At 48.5% G+C, this 26,126-nt stretch overlaps 1 protein-coding gene across 2 annotated transcripts; it reads left to right on the forward strand.

Moving 5' to 3' along the window:
* Positions 1-29: 29 nt before the first annotated feature.
* Positions 30-25,085, forward strand: TUBGCP2 (tubulin gamma complex component 2). Of its 2 annotated transcripts, XM_063164116.1 has the most exons (19): positions 30-73; positions 1,243-1,388; positions 3,134-3,306; positions 4,762-4,890; positions 5,160-5,339; positions 8,311-8,470; positions 8,808-9,015; positions 9,599-9,798; positions 10,245-10,434; positions 10,956-11,101; positions 11,668-11,848; positions 12,762-12,942; positions 13,137-13,309; positions 14,348-14,476; positions 14,906-15,026; positions 17,380-17,523; positions 18,700-18,828; positions 19,522-19,685; positions 24,817-25,085. In XM_063164116.1, the coding sequence occupies exons 3-19, from the start codon at positions 3,157-3,159 to the stop codon at positions 24,920-24,922; spliced, it is 2,691 nt and encodes an 896-aa protein (XP_063020186.1). In that variant the 5' UTR covers positions 30-73; positions 1,243-1,388; positions 3,134-3,156; the 3' UTR covers positions 24,923-25,085. The 2 variants fall into 2 exon arrangements, with proteins under 2 accessions (XP_063020186.1, XP_063020187.1); XM_063164117.1 differs by lacking the exon at positions 1,243-1,388 and having other exon boundaries at positions 56-73.
* The last annotated feature ends 1,041 nt before the right edge of the window (positions 25,086-26,126 follow it).

The following is a 26,126-nucleotide window of genomic DNA, read 5'->3' on the forward strand; positions in this document are numbered from 1 at the left end:
GTTACCGCGCCGCCCAGAGCGCATGCGCGGGGCGCGCTTCCCGGCGCCAGCGGCGGCACTTCCGGGCGGGCAGGTAGGGATGGGATGAAATTTAATTTAATTTAATTTAATTTAATTTAATTTAATTAATAGATAGTGTATGATAGGGTAGAGCCGGGTATGGAGGGTGGGATGAGGCGCAGCTGAGGTGCTGCCCGGGCCTGTAGGGTCATCCCGGCAATGGCGATCCCCCCGCTGGCTGTTCCAGTGTGCGGTGCCCCCTCAGGCCCTCAGCCGAGGCAGCCCCGCTCCCGCAGCTCCTCCTCATTCCCTGACCCACAGACACTTCATCCAGAAATCCCTGCAGGATCACTGCCCCAGGTGGTGGGGAAGCCGAGCTTTTAAAGAGATTTAAGCTTAAACTGCACCAGCCTGTTCTAACGTGAGTCAGTTTTGAGTGGAGAGTTGGACCAAGGCTTGCAGCTGTGAAAAATGCATGTATTTTATGATTGGCTTTTCGCAAATATTCAAATGAATATTATATGTGTTGTGTTAGAAAGTTATGCTGTGTTAATTAAGCAATATGCTAAATATAGTTTTAGGTTATAACAAAATGTTAAAATAGAAACTATGCTATGTAGAATGCTTTTTTTAAAGAAAGGACTCACAGTGAGATAGCAGCCACAGGACACCCAAATCTTTCAGAGAAGGAGAATTTATTGCCCTCTTATCAGAAGAAACGAACTTCTTCCCACCTCAAAGGCGCTGTCATGATTCAGAGGAAGAAGCTGACACTGCCCAGACAGAATCCTGTATTTGAATGGAATTTATGCATCATATATAAAGTGTATTAATATGCAACAGGCTGTTGCTTTTAAGGGTTAATCCTCTGTTAACGTGGGTCCTTTTTCAGGCTTATTTTGCCCAGAACAAGGTACCCAGACATCCATAACTCTTTGCCTCTATTGTCTCATATTGTCCTGATTCAAATTGTCCAAATTATCATTACTCTAATTGTATTACTATTTTTATAACCATTTTATTACTATTAAACTTTTAAAACTTTAAAAACAAGCGATTGGCGTTTTTCACACAGGGATCCCTTCCAGCCTAAGTGATTCCACGATCTTGGCAAAACAAAAGTGTGTCCCTGTGCTTGATACATGGATCTGGATTGTATCTGCTTGATACAGTCTGTGTCCCATGAATCTCCCTTATTTATTTCCATGATTCCTGACTCAGGGTCTCGTTTCTGATTTACAGAATCACAGGATGTTCTGAGCTGGGAGGGACCCACAAGGATCATCAAGTCCAGCTCTGGAGTGAATGGCCCATTCCAGGACTGGCCCCACAACCTGGGTGTTTTTAGCACCAGGCTCTGACCTGCTGAGCTCATCTCAGGGTCCTGTGTCAGTATTAAAGTTATTGTTTAAGCATTCTGCAGCGTTTGAGTGAAGTTAGTGAGTGGGCAGTGGAACAGGATGATGCTAAAGTTGGGGGAAAGCTGCTTTGGGGTGATTTCAGAAGCAGCAGCAGCAGCAGGGTCAGCCTGTCAGGACACCAAGCAGTGCTTCCAGCATTCCTTCTGAGTGAAAAACCCTCTGCTGGCCAGCCTCAACCTGAGATTCTCCCCCAGACTTAGAGTTCCTGGCTGGAGCTGTCCCAGCTGCAGCTCTGGCTGCCCCTGGATCCCTGGAATTGTCCAAGGCTGGGTTGGAGGGGGCTTGGAGCAGGATGGGACAGTGGAAGGTGTCCCTGCCATGGCAGGGGTGGAACAGATGCTTTGAGAAGGCTGATCTAGAATAGAGCTAAAGAATAAAGCAGGGATTTATTAAAAGGATCTCCTCCATGGATCCACCTTGGGCAGCACAAGAGCCCAGCCAGGGCTGCACCCAAGGTGAACCAAAATGGTCACAAAATGCATGACCAGGCTCAGGGTCTGTCACTTTGATCAGTTCTGCTCCATTTGCACATTGGAGTAAATGGTGCAATTACAGCTTTAGGTCATTGCAGTCCCAGCCTGCTTGTTTTTCTCTCTTCAGCCCACATTGTTTGTGCTCTTGGGCCTGAGATTTGGATCATTTGTCCTTGGTCCCCAGCTAGAGAAGGAATTGTTTTATTTAGCTATTCTGTGCAGAGAGCTCACCATCCCTTAGTGTGTAGCTCAGAACTGCACACTAAAGCAGCACAGACTCTGAAAAACACAAAATCTAAAACCTGAGGCACCAGAATGAGACAGGGTTTGAGTCTCTGACCCAAACCATACCAGGAGTATCCCTGCTTGGTTTGCTTTCCTCCTCCTTCCCCAGCCAAACATCTCCACATTCCAGAAGCATCTCCCTGGAGGGGCCGTTTCCCCTGGCAGGGCTGTTTCCCCTGGTGGATCTGTTTCCCCTGGTGGATCTGTTTTCCCTGGTGGATCTGTTTTCCCTGGAGGGGCTGTTTCCCCTGGCAGGGCTGTTACCCCTGGTGGATCTGTTTTCCCTGGTGGATCTGTTTCCCCTGGCAGGGCTGTTTTCCCTGGTGGATCTGTTTTCCCTGGAGGGGCTGTTTCCCCTGGCAGGGCTGTTTTCCCTGGTGGATCTGTTTTCCCTGGTGGATCTGTTTTCCCTGCTGGATCTGTTTCCCCTGGTGGATCTGTTTTCCCTGGTGGATCTGTTTTCCCTGGCAGGGCTGTTTCCCCTGGCAGGGCTGTTTTCCCTGGAAGGGCTGTTTTCCCTGGTGGATCTGTTTTCCCTGGTGGATCTGTTTCCCCTGGCAGGGCTGTTTTCCCTGGAGGGGCTGTTTTCCCTGGTGGATCTGTTTTCCCTGGTGGATCTGTTTTCCCTGGTGGATCTGTTTTCCCTGGCGGGGCTGTTTCCCCTGGCAGGGCTGTTTTCCCTGGTGGATCTGTTTTCCCTGGAGGGGCTGTTTTCCCTGGTGGATCTGTTTTCCCTGGTGGATCTGTTTCCCCTGGCAGGGCTGTTTTCCCTGGTGGATCTGTTTCCCCTGGAGGGGCTGTTTTCCCTGGCAGGGCTGTTTTCCCTGGTGGATCTGTTTCCCCTGGCAGGGCTGTTTTCCCTGCTGGATCTGTTTTCCCCTGGCAGGGCTGTTTTCCCTGGTGAATCTGTTTCCCCTGGAGCAGTGTGATGACCCCTGTTGCCCGTGTCCCCAGGGCTGGTGGCAGGAGGTGGCAGCATGAGCGAGTTCCGCATCCACCACGACGTGAACGAGCTGCTGAGCCTGCTGCGCGTGCACGGCGGCGAGGGCGCCGAGGTCTACATCGAGCTGCTGCAGAAGAACCGCACGCCCTACGTCACCACCAACGTCTCTGCCCACAGTGCCAAGGTCCTGCCACCCTCTGATGCCAAAGCAGCTCGGTGCCCATCCAGGGAAAATGGGAAAAGGAGGGAATGGTTGGGTCCGGGGTGGCGGTTCTGGGTGGGGAAAGGTGGAGTGGTTGAGGGAGAGGAGGAATGTTAGGACTGGGGTGTGGGGAAGTTGAAAGAAGGAGGTTGTTTTGTGGGGTGTTGGGAGGGAGTTGTTCCCCGAGAAGCTGTGGCTGGCCGTGGATCCTTGGAAGTGTCCAAGGTGAGGTTGGATAGGGCTTGGAGCCACTTGGGATAGTGGAAATTGTCCCAGCCCATGGAACAAGATCACCTTGAAGTTCCCTTCCCCTTCCCTTCCCACAGGGCTTGGACCCACCTGGGATAGTGGAAGGTGTCCCTGCTTGTGGAACAAGATCACCTTGAAGTTCCCTTCCCTTCCCTTCCCTTCCCTTCCCTTCCCTTCCCTTCCCTTCCCTTCCCTTCCCTTCCCTTCCCTTCCCTTCCCTTCCCTTCCCTTCCCTTCCCTTCCCTTCCCTTCCCTTCCCTTCCCTTCCCTTCCCTTCCCTTCCCTTCCCTTCCCTTCCCACAGGCCTTGGACCCGCCTGGGATAGTGGAAGGCGTCCCTGCCTGTGGAACAAGATCACCCTGAAATTCCCTTCCCACCCAAACCTTTCCTTGATTCCATGATTGTGGTATTCACATTCTCTGAACAGAGGTTCTGTTCAGAATTCATTCTCTCTCCCAGGATTTTTCCTGGGAGAAGCTCAGAGAAGAAGAGAAAACAATTCTTATTTCTATCCCCTGCTCCTGTTGTTGCACATGTGGAATGTGTTATGGAGATTGTTTACCCACAGTGAGAGTTGTTTTGATTCCTTGGTCAGTTGGGTCACAGCTGTGTCCTGCCTGTCTCAGACAGTCACAGGTTTTTCTTTAGTATCTCCTTTAGCAGAGTATACTAATAATACTAATAATACTAATAATATACTAAAAATACTATACTATTCTTTGGTATAGTATGTCTTTAGTATGTCATTTAGTACAGTGTTAATGTAATACAGTAAAACTAAATAAAGCAATTGTTCAGCCTTCTGAAACCATGGAGTCAGAGCACATTATTCCCTACACTGGGGTTGCTCTTCTACTATACATGATGAAATGGAAATTGTATAAAATGCAATTATATGACTAAAACATGACTTTTTTCTTCTGAATATCTCCCAAATACTAGAGATTAAAGCCTGGCACTCATGATCAGACTCATACTTTTATAGCTCTATAACTTACATAGCTTTTGTGGCTATAAGACATCTTTTTGTTTTCATTTTTAAAAGCAATCCACCAATCAAGCTCAGGTGCTATGAAGTCTGCAGCTCTGTCTGAAACTTGGCATCTTTGTAGCCTGAGCTGCTTGTTTGCTCTAATTCCATTTCATTTTAATTATAACTCCATTTAATATTAACCTGCTGTTTTACAGGTGAAAATAGCAGAGTTTTCTCGAACTCCTGAAGATTTTTTGAAGAAGTATGATGAGCTGAAGTCTAAAAACACAAGACATCTGGATTCTTTAGTTTATCTGCTGTCCAAACTCACCGAAGACAAAGAGGTTGGTTCCTCCTTTAGAACTGGGTGTTGAGGAGTAGCAACAATGCAATGTTTGATTTATGGTAAAGCTCAGTGAAATCTGTAGAAATCAACAAATGAGCAGTTCTGTTAAAGCCTTGCTGAGAGTTATGCTCCTCTTGATATAATCCATCAAGACATGGAAAACTGGGACAGAGTTTGTGGTTAGACTCACACATGGTCATGTGTTTCTTGCTTTCAGTTGTGCTGCCCTGCATTCACAAAACCTTTTCTTTGTTTCTCTATGTACAGACACTCCACTACCTGCAGCAAAATGCAAAAGAAAGGGCAGAACTGGCAGCAAATGCAGGCAGCAGCAGCAGCAGCACAAATTTCTCCATCCCCTGCTCCACCTCCAAGATGTCTCTGCAGGAGCTGGAGGAGCTGCGCAAGCAGCTGGGCAGTGTCACGGCCAGCTCCAGTGCACAGCAGGTACAAAGCCCTTCCTTCCCAGGCTCTGGGCACAAAATCTGCCCTTCTGGTAGTCAGGCAGTATTAAATCTTGGTGCTGTTCCTTGTAGAAGTGGCTTTTTTCTATTCCAGTCAGTTGAGGTTACATTCTTTGAGGTAATTCTAAGGTAAAATTCACAGTTAAATTCTTCTCTGTGAGGAATCTGGCACAAGCTGCCCAGAGCAGCTGTGGGTGTTTCATCCCAAGGCCAGGGCTTGGAGCAACCTGGCATCATGGAAAAGACACAAAGGAAGAGGAAAACCAGGCTTAGCAAACAGTTAAACATTTCATTAGCAGGGGGTTGTGAGGTCAGAGTGCAAAAGGGCTGATTATTACTTAAATCCCAAATTCTGTTTCCTGTCATTATAAAAAACTGCACTCTGGTAGCTTGACCTGCCAAACAAGACAGGGAGGAAAAAAATATGGTGAAAAACTGATGGGTCAAGATAAAAATATTTTGGCTGTAGAAGGCAGAGGGGCAAAAGTTTATGGAGAGGTTTTTGGACAGAGGGGAAAGAAGAAAAGATGCTCAGAGGTCCATAGTGCCTTCTCATGTTTGATCAGCAAAATCTAACAAGGGACAAGCCTCAGATCACTTCAGGCCCTCAATGGCAAGAGGGATGGATTTATTCCATGTCCCATGCTTTGGGTGTCAGCTTGAAGGGCTCTACATGAGTGTGATGGTGGAAGAGAACTCAAATCCTAAACAAAGGGTCCAACCCCTCACCTTGTCAGCAGTGATGAGACCAGCCTTGTCCTACATCCCCTGAAATACTGCACAGACACTGGGCCTGACTCATCCTGATCCTTCACAGACAATCTGAGTCAAGTGGGTGATTTAGATCATGAGGGGAAGACGAATTTCCAGTGATAAAACTGATCTTCTTCCCAGGATTTATGTGTGAACTTGCTAAAAGAGGACAGACCTGGAAGTGCCGTTCCCTGGGATGTGCAGTTCACAGCCAGAGGGATTGAAATGCCATCACAAGCCAAGATCTGTGTTCCCTGCTGCTCCATTTGCAGTCTCTTCAGACTTAAAGAGCTGAAACTGTGTTTAAAGGCCCTGATGCTCAGGCCTGTTGGGTCAGTAAAGGCTGGGACAGGAGGACATTCCTTGGAAGTGTTGGTTCTGCTCAGCCTGTGACCAGATGTTCTGTCTGTGAGGGTCACAGATGGAGCTGGAGGTGTTTGTGGAGCTCAGAGTCCAGCCCTTCATCCCGCTCCGTGGCTGTTGGCACTGCCCTTGCTCAAGATGTCAGCTGCAGGTTCCCCACCATGACAGTGGCAAGCTGCCACCCTGTGCCAGGGCTGTTGGGTGCCACCTGAGGGTTGGTTCTCAGCCCTGGGAGCTTTCTCCAGGCTGTTGTTGAAGCCTGTAGTGACAGTGACCTGAATTTTGAGTTGCAGAGAGAAGGTGATTCATGTCCCTGTGGCTTGTGCTTTGTCACCAGAGGCACAAGTGCTGTGCCATCTGCCCTGGGATTGCTTGGCACTGACAGAGAGATGATCATGCAGGGATTGGAGTTAGTGCTTGGACCAGTTTTGGTCCAGGATTCATGGAGGTGGGCAAAGTTTAGTGTTCCCTTTCAGGTGGATGTGTCCTTTATAGCCAAAATGTTGCCTTTCTTGACCTCTGCCAGTTAACAAAGTTACACTAGAGCTGGTTGAACTGCAACAGAAGAGCCCTTGTTATAGAATAAACATAGAATAAACATATAGAATAAATATAGTGCCTCTTGTTACAGAATAAAATCAGAGAAATAAACAGAGAATAAACATATAGAATAAATATAGTGCCTCTTGTTACAGAATAAAATCAGAAAGTCATCAAGTCCAACCCTGGACTGAATATCACCATGCCCACTAAACCATGTCCCCAGCTGCCATTTCTGCCCATGTTTTGAGCACTTCCAGAGGTGGTGACACCACCATTTCCCTGGGGAGCTTGTGCCAGTGATTAACCACTCTCTCAGAGAAGAAATTTTTCCTGCCTGCCATTTGGGAAGACCCACTGGTGGCTGCCCTTCTCCCAAGCAGAACATGTTCATACAACCAACTGAGATTTGCAGTTTAATAGGTTTAGCCATCCTTTGAATTGCTGGCACCTTGCTTGATGCTTCCTATTTCTCCACATCCAAGTCCCAGTTCTGTGAGGGGAGCAGAGGAAATCAAGGTCCTTTCAGCAGATCACCCACACATGATGCAAATAAGAAAGTCAAATGAGCCTGTGCTTATCCCTTTTCTCACACACACACTCACATCTGTGCAGTTTCTGCAATGGCCTTCACCAGCCCTGGCTTTGTGCACTTGGGCCTGCAAATGTTCACGTGGGTTGTGCATCTCACAAGCTTCCCCAGCTGATGATTGATCCTGCACTCCATTTATTTTAGTGTCAGAGCTGGGGGTGGGAGAGTCTTTCAGTCTTCAAGAGCTCACTTCCTTCGCCAACTCCCACTCAGAGCAAAAAAACTCCATCATTTTCCAGCTCTCTGGGGGTGGATTTGTCTGGGTTGCATTTGGCATTGAGTTCAGAGGTGCTCAGTGCCCCTGGAACAGGATGCTGGTGCTTCTGGAAGGAGTTTGGTGCTGTCTCCAAACCAGCAATCACTGCCTGCTCCTTGTGCATGTCCCCATTCTGCTTCCCTGGGTGTGCCCCAGCACCCAAGCCAGTGGGGACAGATGCAGAAAGGCATTATTTGATGTACCCACACATAAAAAGGTCAAATATATGAAAACATATGCTTTTTTTTGCAGCAGTTGGACAAATTGACTAGGTGGCACTGAGAAATTAAACCCTCCACCATGCTACTGAAATACCAGCCACTCTCCTTTCTGTTCTCAAGTCCTTCAATTGGTCTGCAGTCAATTTCTCCTTGAAATTCAACATTTCTTGGACTTCTGAAAGTCTCCTGGTTTTTTTCCTTTCTTTCCCTCTCTCTCTTTCTCCAACAGCCTCTCGAGCTTACACGAAAAATCCTCCGGGATAAGCAGAACAAGAAGAATTCTGGGCAGCCCATTCCAGTATTTCCATCCTGGGTGTATGAGAGACCTGCACTCATTGGGGATTTCTTAATTGGCACCAGCCTAAGCACTGACACAACAGTACCAATAGGTATGTGGAACACAGGGGAAATTGCATTCATTTGTGGTGTTTTGTTCTCATTCAGAAATGCTGTCCAGATGTTCACACTCAGCAAAACTTGGCTCTTGGCACTTCTTTTCTTTGGGCTGTTTTCTGGGTATTTGAATATTTTGGTGGCAGGTTGGGGAAGTTGTTGGTGTTGGAAGTAACTGGGCACTTTTGGGTGGGAGGATTTTCCTGCTGGATTTGGGTAGGAGTGAGCAAAGGATTCTGTTCTCCAGGAAATCAAAGTACAAGGCTGAAACAGGTGGCACATTTTGTCCTTTTTTTTTGTCTTTTTTTTTTTTTGTCTCCTCTTTGGGAACAGGCACTTTGCCACTGGCCTCCCAGGAATCCATGATTGTGGAGGACTTGCTGTACGTGCTGATTGGAGTGGATGGCAGGTACATCACAGCACAGGCCCTGGTGGGCAGGCAGAACAGAGCCTTCTCACTTGATCCAAACCTGGACTTGTCCATCAAGGAGTTGGTGACCAGGATTCTTCCTGTGGCTGCCAGTTACTCTGCTGTCACCAGGTACTGAGCTGGGTTTTGTCAGGGGATCTCCTGTGAGAATAGAGAATCTGCCATTGTGTAGGTGTTAACTTGCATGCTTAATTTAAACCAGAGGGTATAAAATGAGTGACAATTTATTTGGGTCAGTTTTAGCTCTGCTGGGTTTTTCCTCTGTGCTGCCAGTTCACTTTTTCATTCACACAGCTTTGTTCTTTCCAGTCTTAGCCTTGGTGATTTCAAATAAAATGCAGTTATGGTGTATCTGCCTATTCTGGCTTCTGTTCCCACTCTGCTATGAAATTCCCCATATTTCCTGCTTTTTGCTCCTCTCTGGGCATCCAGGACTGAGAGAATCTTTGTGTGCTGGTTCCACTTTCTACACAGTGCTTTTACAAATGGTTCTAATTCCCTTGTGGCTGGAGAGGAAACATCTTCCCACAGCTTTCCCTTCTAGGAAGTGTGGGATGGGAAATAAGGGAGAGGGACTGGTGTGCTTCCCAGCATGGGATTTACTGGTGTGCCTGCACAGTGTCCTGAAGGCAGAACTTCCTGAAAATCACACAAATTGCATTGCCTGACAGAGTTTTCATTTTGCTTTTTACAGGTTTATAGAGGAGAAGTCCTCCTTTGAGTATGGACAGGTAAATCATGCTCTGGCTGCAGCCATGAGGACTCTAATCAAGGAATACATGATATTAATTACCCAGCTGGAGCACCTTCAGAGGCAGGGCCTGCTGTCACTGCAGAAGCTGTGGTTTTACATCCAGCCCACAATGAGGACCCTGGAGATTCTGGCTTCACTGGGTAAATTTCCAAAATGTACAGGTTGTGAGAGCTGCAGGGTAGCCAAGCAGGCAGGACATGTCCCATTTGGATTTCCTGCTTTATTAAAGAAGAAAGCCCAGGGGAATTGTACTTGTGAGGGCACTGCACTTCTTCTGGAGAAGAACACTCAGCTTCTAGGGGTGAATGAGCCTTTGGAGCTGTCAGGAGGCACCTCAGGGCCTTTTGCCTGCACAGCCCTTGCCCTTCCCATCAGCTGGATCCATCACTGCTGCCTCTCCTCAGCTCCTTTCCAGACTCCTCTCCAGCTCTGTATGGGTACAATCCCTGGAAATTCCTAGTCCAGCCCCTTGCTTACAGCTACACAGGCAGCTCAGGGGGCCATGTCCAATCTGGGGATTTTATTTCAGGACTTTTCAGGTTGTAAGTGTCTTATATTGTTGTTTTGTTTTTGTTTTTAATTCCAGCTACTTCTGTGGATAAGGGTGAATGTATGGGAGGATCAACCCTGAGCTTGCTCCATGACAAGACTTTCAATTACACAGGGGACAGCCAGGCCCAGGAGCTGTGCCTGTATTTAACCAAGGCAGCCAGCGTGCCTTACTTTGAAATCCTGGAAAAGTGGATATATAGAGGCATCATTAATGATCCATACAGGTAAAGAACAGTACAAAATGAAATTAAATGCAAAACTTCATGAATTCTGATCTGCTTTGTTGAGTCTGTGTTGCCTGGGGGCCTGAAACAATCCTCTTGGAAGTTTTGTGGCTTTTGTAGAGTCACTTGAAGCATTTTGATGTATTTGATAGTTTATGCAGCATTTCTCTTTCCCACATTTTCAGAATCCTAAGGTGGGGACAAAGATGAAGGTAAAATATCTGAAATTAATGCCTTTGTGCTGGTGACAAAGGCCAGTTTCCTCACCCCTGCACTGACAAACAGATAATGTTCAGCCTTGGCTTATGACCCCTGTAAAATTCTGTTTCTCATTGCAGATCATCACAGACACTGCATAGTGCTTTACCTCTTGCTTCACAGACAGACAAATTTCAGTTCTTGATTGGATATGTCCTCATGAGACCTTATTTCTGATAGATCCCATTCCCAGTTTGCAGGTCAAAACCAGTAATCCTCATTGTGCCACTTCCTGCCCCTAAACATCTGCTTTAACTGTTCAGTGAGTTCATGGTGGAGGAGCACGAGCTGCAGAAGGAGAAGATTCAGGAGGACTATAATGACAAGTACTGGGATCAGAGATACACTGTTGTCCAGCAGCAGATCCCCTCCTTCCTGCAGAAAATGGCTGACAAAATCCTAAGCACAGGTAGGTGCTTCTGCTGTGACAGGAACCCTGAGGCAGGCTGCTCTTGTGTCAGGAGAAGGGAAATGTCACCATGCCTTGCCACTTTGTGGGGTTGTCCAGCTGAATTGAGAGCAGTAGAAGAGTCAGATTTAAAAGGAACCCCAAACCTTATAAATGAAGCAGCACAGGAGCCCAGCAGCAAGGGGAGCTGTCTGTCTCACTGCTGTTTTGTGAGCAGGTTTTCTGGCTGGATGGAGCTGAGGTTTGACTGAGTGTTAATTTAAACATTCAACCTCTTATCCTTGCACAAAGTGACTTCAAGAGAAGAGTTCCAGGCCACCTGCAGAGATGTTTTGTCACCACTGGGAAACCAAACCATTTCTAAATCTCCTTAAATGTGATACCAGCTGCCTCTTTTAAAGTTCTGTATCATCTTTTGAAAAGTGCCTAAATCCTTTCCAGCTTTCAGCACAACACAGTGTAAACATTTCTCAGCACATCTTCCTCTTGAAGGGAGTGGTGTGGGAGTTTCCCTGTTGGCTGTACAGCAGGGATGAATATGGGACATTCTTTCTTTTTCATTTCAGGGAAATATTTAAATGTTGTGAGGGAATGTGGGCGAGATGTCACCTGCCCTGTGGCCAAAGAGGTCATCTACACTTTAAAGGAGAGAGCCTATGTGGAACAAATAGAAAAAGCATATAACTATGCCAGCAAAGTTCTTCTGGACTTCCTGATGGAGGAGAAAGAGCTGGTGGCTCACCTAAGGTTGGATTTATTTTATTAAATGCATGATAAATAGATTGGTTCTGCTAAGGGACATAAATTTTTGAAGTTAGCTCTGTTCTCTTGGGATATTGCCAAGGTGTTCTCTCTATTTCCATTTAGAAAGGTTGACCTAAAAAATAAGATTTGGGGTTTTTTTTCCCTGGAGAGGAGGAAAAAAAAGTCTAAAATGATAGAAATGTTGAGTGGGAAAGATGTTGGGGATCTCTGGTCCAACTTCTTTGGAAGGCTGTTGCCAAAACTAGGTCAGGGCTTTGTCTAGCCCAGATCAGGAGTGTGGAGCCACCCTGTGTTATGGCTGTGCTCCTGTTTTTGCTCCAAAGCCTGCAGTTATCATGTGTCATCTCTGACCAGGCACTTGGTTAGTCCTCAGGCTCACCTCAGAACTGCTTCCAAGCTCTGTGCCCACCACAGGGAACACTTCCTGGTGCCAGGTGAACATCAGAGTTCATGTGTCCTGTTACAGCAAAAGTCTGCTGGATTTTAAAAAATTAACACAGATGTGTGTTGAGAGGAAGGCAGGATTCTGCTCAGAACTGGCAGCTGCCCCTTGGCTGGAGCAGATCTGGGAATTGTTCAGGACAGCAGTAGGAGCCTGCACACAGCACACCTAGGAGTTTTGGATTTTTTTTCATTTTTCTAGGCAAAAAACAACAGCAGCAGTCCTGATCTGACTGCACAGAAGTGTCCTGACTGAGGAGGTAGGGAGGAGGAGACATCCATAAAAGCCTGGTCTCCAAACTGGTTATTTATGGCTGTGTGTGCTCTCCAGAAAGAGAAATATTTTGTGCTCAAACCCCCCAGGCTCGTTGAATTAATTGCATTTGTTCCTTTAGGTTTGATATGGCTTAACTTTAAGAAAAGTCATCAATTATCTTTTCATTTTCTTGAGCAGATCTATAAAACACTATTTCCTGATGGATCAAGGGGACTTTTTTGTTCACTTCATGGATCTGACAGAGGAGGAACTGAAGAAGCCCGTGGATGACATCATAACAACAAGGCTGGAGGCTCTGCTGGAATTAGCCCTGAGAATGAGCACAGCCAACACTGACCCCTTCAAGGATGATTTAAAGGTGAGAATGGGTGGAAGCAGAAGATAAATTGATTTTGAGCAGAAGGTGTGGGAGATCTGTGTTGTGCCTGTGAGAACCTGCTGCTTCCTAGGTTGGTGTGACAGCAGTGACTCTGACCTTGGGCACCTTGCTGTTGTGCCGCAGCAGCTCTGGGTGTCCTGTGGCTTCATCTTTTCCCTGCTCTTCCCTTACAGATTGACTTGATGCCCCATGACCTCATCACACAGCTGCTGAGGGTGTTGGCCATAGAGACAAAGCAGGAGAAAGCCATCATCAGTGCAGAGCCCACAGAGCTCACCCTCAGCGGCCTGGAGGCCTTTTCCTTCGACTACATTGTGAAGTGGCCTCTGTCCCTCATCATAAACAGGTAAGGCATCATTCCACTGAGGGAAAAACAGACTGGTACTCTCCCAAGAGGCCTTTCATGCAGGAATCAAACATTCCTCAAAGCTGGAGAGCAGAAGAAAGCACGCTTTCTGCTATCTCTGGTTGCAGACTCAAAGAATTCAGGCTGTTGCTACTCTAACAGGCTATTTTGCATTTAACTGAGCTGTGAGGGTCCAAATGGAATTCTGCAGGAATTTGCTTCTTGTTTCCCTGGGAAAACACTGCTGTGAGCCACAAGCAAATGGGACAAGCAGCACTGAGTGAGCAGAGTGGCAGATTCCAAATTGCTGAATGCCAGCAATTAACTCCTCCCTTAATTTCCCCTCTTCCATTGAAAAATTCCATTGAATCGGTGAGACTTTCCCAACGGCGCGACGCTTTTGGGATTTTGTCTCTTCCTTCCCAACACAGTGTGTTAGCTCTGGTGGTAGCTATGGAAGTGAAAATAGGATTTTGGTAAGGTTTCCTGAACTGTATCGACTGGAGCTCTGCAGACACCTACGCCCAAGTGTCTGAGCACAGACCTGAATCCAGTCCCAGAGCTATAAATAAGCAGCCCCATCTGCTTGTGACAGTGCATTGCTGCTGGGGTAATGCTGCCTGGAGCTTGGTTACAGCTTTGCCTCCCCTTTTTTTTGGAAAATCTGGCTAAATTCTAAAATCCTGGTGAATTCTTGGGTGACCATCTCAGCCTTAGCATGGTGACCACAGTGTCTGCACCTTCCCTCCCAGCCCATGTGAGTGACCCCTGCCTGGAACTGGAGGGAATTAAGGAGGCTGGTGATGAACCCACTGGCAGGAAATATGGAGGAGGGTCTCCTTGGAGAGGAATTCTTTGGGGGGGGGTTGCAAATGTGGCTCTCTTGCTTTGGTTCAGTGCAGATCTGTGTGTGTCTGAAGGCGTGAGGAACATATTGTGTAAAGTCTCTTTACCTCTGAGCAGCCTCAGCCTTCACAGCTTGGTCTGTCAATCAGAGCAGGACTTCAAAATCTGCATGGGCTTCTCCTTTCTTTCCAGGAAAGCACTGACAAGGTACCAGATGCTTTTCAGACACATGTTCTACTGCAAGCACGTGGAAAGGCAGCTGTGCAATGTTTGGATCAGCAATAAGACAGCCAAGCAATTCTCCCTGCATTCAGCTAAGTGGTACAGCTTTTTATTTGTTTTTTTTTCAGTTTTGGGTCTCCTTCTTGCTAATTAGATACCTCATGACATAGCTCAGACAATACTGAGCTGAAAAAGATCCTTACAAATGTCTTACAGGCTCAGAGACATCAATTTGTAACATTTTAGGTTTCACTCAATAGCTGTTTGTAAAGTTGCTTTAACATTTAATATCAAAATTTTAGTTTTGTACGAACAAATATTTAAAGCCTATGCCAGGTTCAAAACTCTGACTCTACTAATTGAAAAATACTCAGAGCTGGTTTGCAGTGACTACAATCCCTCTCACAGTGCAGCAAGGCATTTGCTAGGACAGAAATATTTAGCTCTGTGCTTGGCTGTGCAAGGCTGGTGCTAGTTCTCAGTGGCATTTGCTAGCTCTGAGCTGTGTGGGTGTGATTTCTCCCCGAGGTTTGCTGGTGCTTTCACACTGCGGCAGCGGATGCTGAATTTTGTGCAGAATATCCAGTATTACATGATGTTTGAAGTGATGGAGCCAACATGGCACATCCTGGAGAAGAACCTGAAGCTGGTGAGTGAAGTTGGAAATGGAAGGCTTAACAAATGGAAGGCCTAATTTCAGTAACTGCAGCTGTCTGTTGGTTTTTTTGGAGGCATTAAAATATCTGGGAGCTGCTGTTCCTGCCACATTGCAGAGTGCTGCTGTTCTGCACCACCTTTCTGCTTGATTAGTCATACATCCCTTTCCTGTGCTGCATCCTCCTGTCTCACTCTGCTCCCTGTTATGTAAAGGCAGGTTCTGCTCAACATTCCCATCCACAGGGGAGAGAGAGAGCTGTGCAAAAGGAAGGTGGATGCAAAGGTCATAAGCCAGTCCAGGCATCTCCAGCTGATTCCTTGGCTGGGTTACAGTGCTCCTAAAGTAGAGCCTGTGCTTTCCCTTCCATGAAACTGCCAAGGACTGGCAGGCAGGGAATGCTTGGTTTAAAAAATACCATTATCATCATCATCATCATCATCATCATCATTCCCTCTGGTAGTCACCTTGTGATCAGATGCTTCTGGGTTGTGCATCTTTTTCCTCTTACACCCTGAAAAACACAAAACACTCCTCTGAGGTACCAAACCACCCAACACCCCTGCAATCAGCTCTCTTGGCAGCCCTTGTGGATCTTCAGCATCATCTGATCCTGCCTTAGCTCTTCCTGTGCCCTCAGGAGGTTTTGGGGGTCAGCCTGCCAACATTTTCATGCCCTGTTATGTTTTTTTTTTCCTGGAGAATTCACAGGAGGGAGCAGGTCTAGGATTGTGAGTGTCTCTGCACATTCTTGGCAGAACTTCTGAATGAGAAAGGGTTCATATGTCAAGCTCCTGGATAATCTGGGAATTGTACTTATTTCTTAATTTTGTTGCAAGTTTAGGTTTGTGAAATACATCATTCAGTTTACTGTACTTGCATGGAGGCTGTTGTTGAAGTTATCCTGTCCCTGTTTTCTCCTTTAATTTGTATTTTAGGGGGGAAAAGGATGATCCTCACTGGTCTCATGTAGTACATTTTATTTGTCACACTTCTCTCTTCCTAAAGAGAGGTGCTCTCTTCCTAAAATTGTGGCTGGGATCTTCATCTGCACAACATCACTGTCTTCATCAACACAACTTCATCATCATCTTCATTAGAAAGCTGCACTTGTCCCTGTTCTGCAGTAGCTTAAAGGGATGTGGTGTGGGTTCCAAAATGCTGGGAATTCTCAGAACTTTGGGCTTGTAAACTAAAGCTTAGAATTAAAGACAGGATTTGATCTGAGATCTTGGAAAAGGCTTCCAAACTTAGGTGCTAGAAGTGAGAATGTGGATTTATAGTTTAAAGCATGTTAAGTTAAGAAGAGGAAAGTTTAGAGTTTTAGAGTTTAAGATATAGAAAAAGTAAAAGTGGTTACAGGGGTAAACAAAAAGTTTAGAATGCGGTACTGTAAGTTTGTGTGTCATAACATGATTGGCTAAGAGAGCTGTAGCATGAGTCCATATTTAAGGATTGGGTCCAAAACATAAATATCCTTGTTGGCAGTGTTTTATTGGTCAATAAATCCTTAAGAGATCTTGTAATTAGGGGTCTTGTAACTTTCTAAACCATACAATAAAGATGTGAGCCAAACTCACTCTTCAATAAACCACATCATCTGAAAACTCAGAAGTCCATCTCTAACTCATTCAAAATTCCTTCCAAAATCCCCAAAGTGTGGCAGGGGTTTCCTGCACTGGTCCTGCTGGAGCAGTGTGGATGCTGAGAATGTTTGAGTCCTGTGGTTCTTTGCTAAGCTTTGATTTGTGTTCTGAGCTTCAGCACCATGCAGAGTGAGAGGGAGTTTTAATCTCTCATTTAAAACTCTAGACTGAAACAGCCTGTTGGAGTAGCAGAGATGAGCAAAAATCCTACAGAATCCTCCCAACACTGCATGTCCCAGTTCCTTATTGGGTCCTAAAGATATTTCTGAATAGCCTGTATGTTTTAATTATGAGTTTATTAACATTTAAGATTTATTGACATTAGGATTTGTTTTTCCCTTTTGCTCTTGTTTTCACTGACTTTACTGAGGTTGTGGAGGTGGGAGTGGCCATGACAAGCAGATTTGAAAACAAAGGAAATGCAAGTTCATAAAGCAGATAGCTCCATCCTTTCCAGGGAAGAGCTTGGGTGATCAAAGCAAGCATTTTGTGGGCACTGGTGTGATAAATGAAAGGTTTAAAGCCTGTGAGGGCTGTTGGAGGCAGCAATGCAGTGCAGTCTCCATCTCTGGGTGTTTCTGGGAGCTACACCAGGAGTTGCTCACTCTGAGGGGTCCCTGGCAGAGGCAGGGTGCTGGGCTGCAGCTTTGGGGCAGAGCATGTCATTTTTGGTTTGTCATTTTTGGGCTGTCCTGTCACAGGCATCCAACATTGACGATGTCCTGAGCCACCACACCAGCTTCCTGGACAACTGCCTGAAGGACTGCATGCTCACCAACCCAGAGCTGCTCAAGATCTTCTCCAAGCTGATGTCTGTGTGTGTCATGTTCACCAACTGCATGCAGGTGTGTACAGGCTCCCTGTGCCACAGTCCCTGTGCCACCCCACATGGACTTGTCTCTGTTCCCTCTGTCTGCAGCTTTAGGGCTTCACAGCTGACACCTCTCCTAAATGGTTTCTGTGGCTTCTTACTGCACAAAATTCTCCTTTTTCCATGTGGAGATCAGGTTCATATGGACCAAATTCCCTCTGTTGAGGTGTAAGTTGTAGTGCTCTGTAGAGATCTCTCTTGAGGGTGAGGTGAGGGGTGCATTCCAGCATCAGGGAGCCCACACAGCTTCTCTAAAATTCACTTTCCAGTGGGTTGTGAGAGATCTGTGTACCAGCATTGAAAAGACAGGTGTCTGCTGAGGAAGGCAGGAGCTTCCTTGAAATGGAAAATGGAAACCTCTTCCCTCTGAATTATTGTAATTTTGAAATTAAGGGGCTCTCAGGCAGAGATATGGGAATAGGAATAACAGTTCTTGACTAGGAAAATTAAAATACAGATGCAATAGTACAAAAAGATAAACAGAGCCAGACCATGCCCTGCCCCCTGTGTGCCAGGGGGTGTCCCAGCCCCATCCCAGGGGGGCTCAGCCCTCCTGCAGTGCCAGCTGTGGCTCTGCTGCAGCAGGGATCCTGCACAAGGGGGGAGTTTTCCTCTGCAGCTCCAGGGCTGCTGCAGATGGGCCTGGGCTCCCTCTGGCCATGCAGGGCAGCAGAAAGCTGCTCCTCTGGCAGTGCAGGGGGCAGAGGCTGCTGTGGGGTCCCAAAGCTCAGATTGGATCCAGGTAGGAATGCTTGGCTCCTCCCCTGGGCGGAGCATCTCCCCATGGGATGGTGGGATTGGATCAGCCCTGCAGGGACACTCACTGGCCATGGACAGGAGATAATTAATAATTAATGGCCCATGGACAGGAGATAATAATTAATGGCCCATGAATAGCAGAGGTCTCCTGGAGGGAGGATGGGTTGTGGAAGAGATAAACAAAACTGCCCAGTTAACAGCAGAGAACTGCCCCACCTCTGACAGATGGGAACAGAATCCACACCCTCATTTCCAGCCTCAGACCTGCATGCTGAATTCAGACTCACAGTTAGCTCTCCAGGGAGTTGGGGTGGGCACAGCTGAGCCTTGTGCTGTGCCACAAAGGAAGAGATGAGCTGTAACCATGTCCCCAACGCTGTCCCCTTGGCAGAGGTTCACCCAGAGCATGAAGCTGGACAGTGAGATGGAGAGGCTCACCCTGGAGCACGGCACCATGCTGGGCCCTCCCACCGAGGAGGAGCGTGCTGAGGAGGCTGCCAAGAAGAAGCTGACCAACAAGGTGGGACACTCTGGCCAGGGTGGCAATGTGCAGGTAGCCCTTCCTGGTTTCTAGACCACCTCTGGCCCCAAAACCACAACCTTTGTGGAATTGTGGGCAGTGTGGAGCTCTGCTGGAGTTCTCAAAGGCTGCTTTGAAGACCCTGTCTCTCCCACTGCAGTCCCTGCACTGGTGTTTGAGTTCCACTTGTGTTTTCAGCTGTGCAGAGCCACATCCAGGCTTTGAAAATGCCAGCAATTCACCATTCCCAGAGTGTGAGCAGGGCTGTTTGCAGTCCATGGCTTTCACACCTGGGGGATCTGTCCTGTCCATATTTCTCTGTCTGGATGCACAGGGGGTTTGCTCTGTGGCTGGCAGATCCTGCTGTCCCTCTGGCACACACTGCATCACCATGCAGTCACAGAGCTCCAGAGGTCACAGCCTGTCATAGGCAACACACATTTTCTGCCTGCTGCCTTTTCCTCCTGCTTGAAAATGAGCAGTGGCAGCATTTATCTGTGGATAACTCAGCTGGGATCTGCTCTGGGCTTCTCCCAGGCTGGGCACAGCAGGGCTGTTAGCTACCAAGGACTTGGAGAGGTTTATTTCAGAGTGAAGTTTGCTGGCAGTGCTTTTGGGTGGGTTAGGGAATGGAGGGAATCACTGTGTGCAGGTCAGCACCCACATGGGGCCACTCTGCCTTTGTCTTGGCAGCTTTTAGCAGAGCATGCTGACAGCCTGCACCTCACATCTGGCTTTGAAGCCACCATCAACAAGTTTGACAGCAATTTCTCCACACATCTGCTGGACCTGCTGGACAAGCTGAGCGTGTACAGCACCAATGACTGTGAGCACAGCATGCTCAACATCATCTACAGGTGAGCCAGGCCTTCCCTCTCTGTGAATTCCCCTCCCCAGGGCCCAGGTTCAGCTCAGGAAATGCTCATTATAGCTGAGAAATGTGTTTATTTAGGAGCTCTGAGCAGCCTGGGCTAGAGGAAGGTGTCCCTGCCCATGGCAGGGGGTTGGAATGAGATGGGCTTTGAGGTGCCTTTCAGCTCAGACCATTCTGCTTTGCATTTCAACCCTAGGCTTTAGGAAAACCCCAAAGCATTCCTCTGAATTGTGTGAAATTTGGCCATTAATACTGTAAATGTAGTGTTAGTTTTCCTGGGGTTATCTCACTGTGGAGACAGTGAATAAACCAATTTCCAACTACAGGGTTAGCATTCCAAGATGAGAAAATCACACAAAGGTTTTATCATGAAGTGTCTATTTTAAGTTCCCATATTGCATTTATTTCAACAAGCAGCTTCTTGGAAATCAGAATTCCTTCAGAAATACATAAAAATCAGGTACACAGGATGGGAGGGGAGAGAAAGCAGATGGAAGTTTTGCTGCTGGGTGTTGCTTTTTCAAGAAAAAAAAAACCCTGGATGTTCTGTTCCCTGTCCACCTGCACTGATATCTTTTCTGGGTGGCTGACACCCCCACAGCTCTGTTGAGATGTGCTACACCTGAGAGCAGAGAGAGAGGGAATGTCTCACAAATGTTTTTTAAGGAGATTGTTGTCCCCTCCTGGTGCTGTTTCTGACAGCATCTGTCAGGGCTGTCAGGATTGCTGGTACTTTGCAAACCCTTGTTAGGTGAAGTATTCCCACAGGAGATTGTGCTTCCACTTGTCCTTTTCTTCTGGGAGCTTCTTGTCCAGCCCCTTGTCCAGGTTGGCACAGCCCCTGGCAGTGCCCCAGGGCTGCCTGGTGCTCTGAGCTCTCCTGCTTCCACCCCCTGTCAGGGGAGCATTCCCAGCCCCCAGAGCTGCCCCTGTGGGTGCTGCTGGGCCCCTGAAGTGGGAATGTGGGTGAGGAGCCCTTCTCCACAGCCCTAAGAACTCTGGCTGGCTCCAGCTCTGAAGTACCCAGAGTCAGAGGTCTTCTCCTCATCTTGGAATTCCTCCAAAGCACTGTTTGTGTGGCTGTGGTGTTGTTCCTGTCAGGACTAACCAGGGCCCCCAAATCTCTGCAGGACCTTTTGGGAGAGGCTGCTGTGGCTTCTCAACATTTCATGTCACCCTTCATGACCCTGGAGACCCCAGCTCATCATCATCATCATCATCATCATCATCATCATCATCATCATCAGGCTGTTGAGGTTCCAGGCAGGATCCATCTGTAGGAAAGGCTGGCAGGATTCAGCTCTCCCTGTTCCCTGGCTGCCATCACTGCTGGGTGTCACAGGAGCATCCAGATGGGGTTAGATTCAGGGATTGGGTCCACAGGCAGCTGAGTCACCCAGGCAGGAGCATTCAGTGCTCCTCAGTGCTCCAGCTCTCCTCCTTTATCCTTTTTTTTTAGCATTTTTCCCATCTCCAGTACAAGTTCTAACAGAGGGGAATGTTCATGTTCATGTTCATGACTTCCCCATCCAGGAGATCTTGATGGCAGCTCACCCCATGATCCCAGGGCACAGGGGACATGGCCAGGACACTGCTGAGGACCAAATTACCAACTCTGCCATGGTGGGAATGCCCCCCTGTGCCAGGACAGTGGGACAGCCTGGCTGTGTGTCCTGCCCAGGGTGCCACACCAGGAGCTGCTCCATCAGTGTCACAGCCCCTCTGGGGCTCAGCTGGGCCAGCAGGTGACTCCTGAGCTGTGAAAGCTCTGCAGCTGCTGCTGCCAAGCACAGAGAGGTTGGGTTGTGCAAGCAGCACTTCCTGATTCAGGGAAAGGAGAAGTGGTGGTGCAGATGATGCAGTGCTGCTGTCTGTGGTGTGTGCTCTGGACAGTGACCCAGCTGCACCCAGAGGCTCAGGGGAGGGTCTGGCTGCTTTGCCCTCCCTTTGTTCCCATGTCCCTGTCCTTATGCCACCAGGGCTGTCACCACTGTCATGTCCCCCCCTAGACTGAACTCTCTGGGACCACTTGAGTCTTCACCAAGACACTGGAGTTGCTGGACTTTTCCTGTCAACCCAGAAATCCTGGGTGTGACACTCCATGGGACCTTTCCTGTCTGATGTCCCCAATTCCTCAGCAGAAATCCTGGTGTGAACAGCCCATGGGACCTTTCCTGTCTGATGTCCCCAATTCCTCAGCAGAAATCCTGGTGTGAGCAGCCCAAGGGACCTTTCCTGTCTGATGTCCCCAATTCCTCAGCAGAAATCCTGGTGTGAGCAGCCCAAGGGACCTTTCCTGTCTGATGTCCCCAATTCCTCAGCAGAAATCCTGGTGTGAGCAGCCCAAGGGACCTTTCCAGTCTGATGTCCCCAATTCCTCAGCAGAAATCCTGGTGTGAGCAGCCCAAGGGACCTTTCCTGTGTGATGTCCCCAATTCCTCAGCAGAAATCCTGGGTGTGAACAGCCCAAGGGACCTTTCCTGTCAGGTGTCCCCAATTCCTCAGCAGAAATCCTGGGTGTGACACCCCATGGGACCTTTCCTGTCTGTTGTTCCCAATTCCTCAGCAGAAATCCTGGGTGTGACACCCCAAGGGACCTTTCCTGTGTGATGTCCCCAATTCCTCAGCAGAAATCCTGGTGTGAACAGCCCATGGAACCTTTCCTGTCAACCCAGATGTCCCCAATTCCTCAGCAGAAATCCTGGGTGTGAACAGCCCAAGGGACCTTTCCAGTCCCTGCTCAGGGCTGGTGAAAGGGTGGGAGCCCCACAGTGAATGTCACCCAGAGGTGACATTTAGCTCCCATTCAGGTTGGAGGGATTGCTGGCTCCAGGCCTGGGCTCTATGGCAACAGGAACCTGGGAAGCAGAGTGGAGACAGTTGCCATCTGAAATAACATATTTGAGAGAGTTTATAAGGAAGAGTTTGTAAGACACACCACACTTTTCTTCTAATTTATAACCTTTTTATGGGACTGCTTTCCAACAGGGATCATCAACATGTCAGATAAATAACAAAATTCACAGTTCTGGTACTTGCTCATCATTTACTTGATCCTGGTTAGCACTTACTCATTTTGTGGTACTGAGTAACTGAGACATTTTATTTGTGGCATCAAGCAACAGGAGATGGAGATGCAGAGGGTTTCCTCCAGAGCTCACAGGTGACAGATCTCTGCTGTGCCCAAGCCCTGCTCAGTGTGTCATGGGCTAGAATCAGAAAATCTCCTGAGGTGGAAGGGACCCAACAAGGATCTTGCAGACACCCCAACAATCCCACCCTGGAGCAGTGTCCAAGCTCTCCTGGAGCTCTGGCAGCCTCAGGGCTGTGCCCATTCCCTGGGCAGTGCCCAGCACCCTCTGGGGGAAGAACCTTTCCCTAAAATCCAACCTAACCCTCCCCTGGGCCAGCTCCAGCCTTTCCCTTGGGAGTGCAGGAACTCTCCAGCCACTGCAACACATCCCAGGAGAGAAAAGGAGTAGAGCTACAGTGGAGAGGGCTCTGTCAGCAGGATTAGTTAAGTCCTCATTCTTAGAAATCTCCTAAATCAGTGTGGTTACCAGCATCCTTCCCTTACCAGTGTGGAGGTAGCTGAGCTCAGAGTAGGTCACCAGGACGTGGAGTGGTGCAAACCTCACCACAAAACAAGAAACTGGCACGTAAGCACATGCTGAGGGAACACCACAGAGATTCTGAAGAAATGGTTATCAGGGATCACTTGAAACTAAAAACAGATGAAAGGGAAGCCAAGCAAAACCTGCCAGTCACTGAGCTGGGCATGCAGCAGCTTTAGAAATGGAGCAGGTGCTCAAAGCAGCGAGTCCTGGCCTTGTGTTTGAAGCAAAACTTGCCCAGAGCTCTCACCTCAGTGTCAGGTTTCCCTGGTTCAACTCCTCGGGGATGAAGGCAATGTAAAGCTTTTCAGCCAGGAGAGAGCAACAGATAAATTCCATCTGTCGAGGCTCTGTTTTCTGCAGGCACCAAAAAATGTCAAGGAACAATTTGTTGCCGTTTGTGTGAGGTTGTTAAGCAACATGAAACTCAAATATTGTGCCCATTCAGTTGGTACTGGAGCAGCCTAATTTGAGAAAGGGAGAGAGTAACTTTGGTGTGATTCATGGGCTGTCACTGCCTGCCTGCTCAGTGATCCAGGGCACACGAGCTGCACAGGCTGGGGCTGCTCTGGGCTGTGCCAAGGGAAGGTCCCAGCAGGCTTGGGGCTGGGTGGCATCACTCTGGATGACCAGGGAGGTGGGGTTGTGGTGGTGCCCCTGGTGGTGAGTGCTTTGGAGAGGCTTTTCCAAGTGTCCCCTGTGGCTGAGCACCTTCTGGCCACGTGCTGGTGTTGGTGAGTTGTGGATTCATGGGGAGCATCCTGGTGTTAGCCAGGGAATGGTGGGGATGGGAACCTCAGCATTTCCTGGTGCTGGGTGGCCTGCAGAGGAGCTGTGGGCATTTGGTCCTTCCCAGTGTGTTTGGGACAGATTCCTGATGCATTTCCCTGTCAAAGGCTTGGCACAGAGCAGCTGTCACCACCCCCATGGCACAGCACACGTCCCGTGCAGGGACAGGGCTCCCTGGTGTCCCTGTGGTATTTTCTGAAAAATCTCCTGAGAGGCTGAGAAGCCTCAGAAAAGAGATTTAAACAATAGTTATCTGATTGCTTGGGATGTGGTTTGGAGGTTGCTCACCAACAGGTGCATCTTGGATTGGTTCCATGTGAATTGTTTTTAATTAATGACCAATCACAGCCAGCTGTGTCCGACTCTCTGGTCAGTCACAGGTTTTTATTATCATTCTTTTCTAACCTTCTGATGTATCCTTTCTCTTTCTTTAGTATAGATTTAGTAGGTAATTTTATTTTAATATAATAGAATATCATAAAATAATAAATCACCCTTCTAGTTGAGAAGGCTGGTGAGAACTTGGGAGTCAGAGTCTCATCTCTCGCCTTGTCCTGGGGACCCTCAAAACAACACCGCAACAACTGGTGACAGCAATTGTTACAACACCACAGCAATTGGTGACAACAGTTGGTGACCAGAGCACCCTGTGGGTGTCCCGGGGGGGTTCCTGCTGCCACCAGCCCTGCCCAGGTGTGTTCTGTCCCCCAGGTTGGACTTCAATGGCTTCTACACGGAGCGCCTGGAGCACATGTCGGCCGAGCGCAGCCGCAAGGCGCCGCCGCTGCTGCCCTGCCTGGCCGTGCCTGCCCAGTGAGCCCAGCCCGCCCTGCCACTGGCCCTGCCAACCCTCACCCTCCTGACCCGTTTGTAATGGTTCAGGCTTTTTTTTGCTCTTTTTTTTTATTACTGTGTTGTACACTGATGTGTTTGTGTGTTGTAAAATAAATTAAATAACAATAACAACGAGAAAAAAAAAATCAGGGTTGTTTTTTCTGTTAACAGAACACGAATTGTTGTGGGTGCTCCATCCCTGGGAGTGCCCAAGGACAGGCTGGACAGGGCTTGGAGCAAGCTGGGATAGTGGAAGGTGTCCCTGCCCATGCCATGGGATAACCTTTAAGTTCCTTTCCAGCCCCAAGCCCGCAGCACAGCAGTTCCAGGGAATCTGAATATTGCCTGAGGCAGTTTGAGAAGGAAGGAAGAGAGGGAAGCGTAGAGGGAAGGAAGAACATGAAACTCAAATGTCTCCCAGGAACAAGGGGTAACCAGGGCCAGGGGCACAGAGGCCTTGGGGGCAGGAGTGGGGACCTGGGGATGTGTGTGAGGGCTGTGGGCACAGGACTGAGTGCTCCTGTCCTTCCTCTCCCTCACTGCTCCTGTGCAGCGACCTCCAGAGCTCGCAGGAGGGAGAGCCAGGTTCTGTGTGCTCCGTGGCCTGCAGCTGCTGATCCTGCTTGCCAGAGGGAGAGAGAGCCCAGCAGAGGGTGGGGACCAGCAGCCAGCACTGAGTCCCACTGGAAGTCATGGAGAGTTCATTGAATCAACATTGAATTTATGACTAATCCCAAATCCGCTCACACCCACGTGCCTCTGTCCATTTCCATTTCCTGGTTGTCCCTGGCCAGAAACACCCAGAAATACAAACGTGCCCAGCTTATCTGCCCGGATCTCCCAGCTCCAGTGCTTCCTGTGACAGTCCAGCCACCCCAGTGCCCTGAGTGCCCCTGCAGAGCCACAGGAATGTCCCACCAAGCCATACACACAGTCCCCAGTGCCACCCGGACCATCCTCCCACCCCAATGTCCTGTGGGCACCCTCCTCCCCCTCACTGACCCAGCCCCCCGTGCCCCAGGGCCTGTCCCCAGAGCCTCACAGCCAGCCATGGTTCCCCACAGAGCGCTCCTGGATGCTCATGGACAGTCCCCAGTGTCCCCTCTGGTGTCCTGCAGACCTTCCCTGTCACCTTGTGCACGCCAGGGACCATCCAGATACCCTGTGAGCCCTTCCCAGTGCCCCAT

The sequence above is a fragment of the Melospiza melodia genome, chromosome 9 (assembly GCF_035770615.1).
Source record: "Melospiza melodia melodia isolate bMelMel2 chromosome 9, bMelMel2.pri, whole genome shotgun sequence".
In the NCBI taxonomy this organism is placed as follows: Eukaryota; Metazoa; Chordata; class Aves; order Passeriformes; family Passerellidae; genus Melospiza; species Melospiza melodia.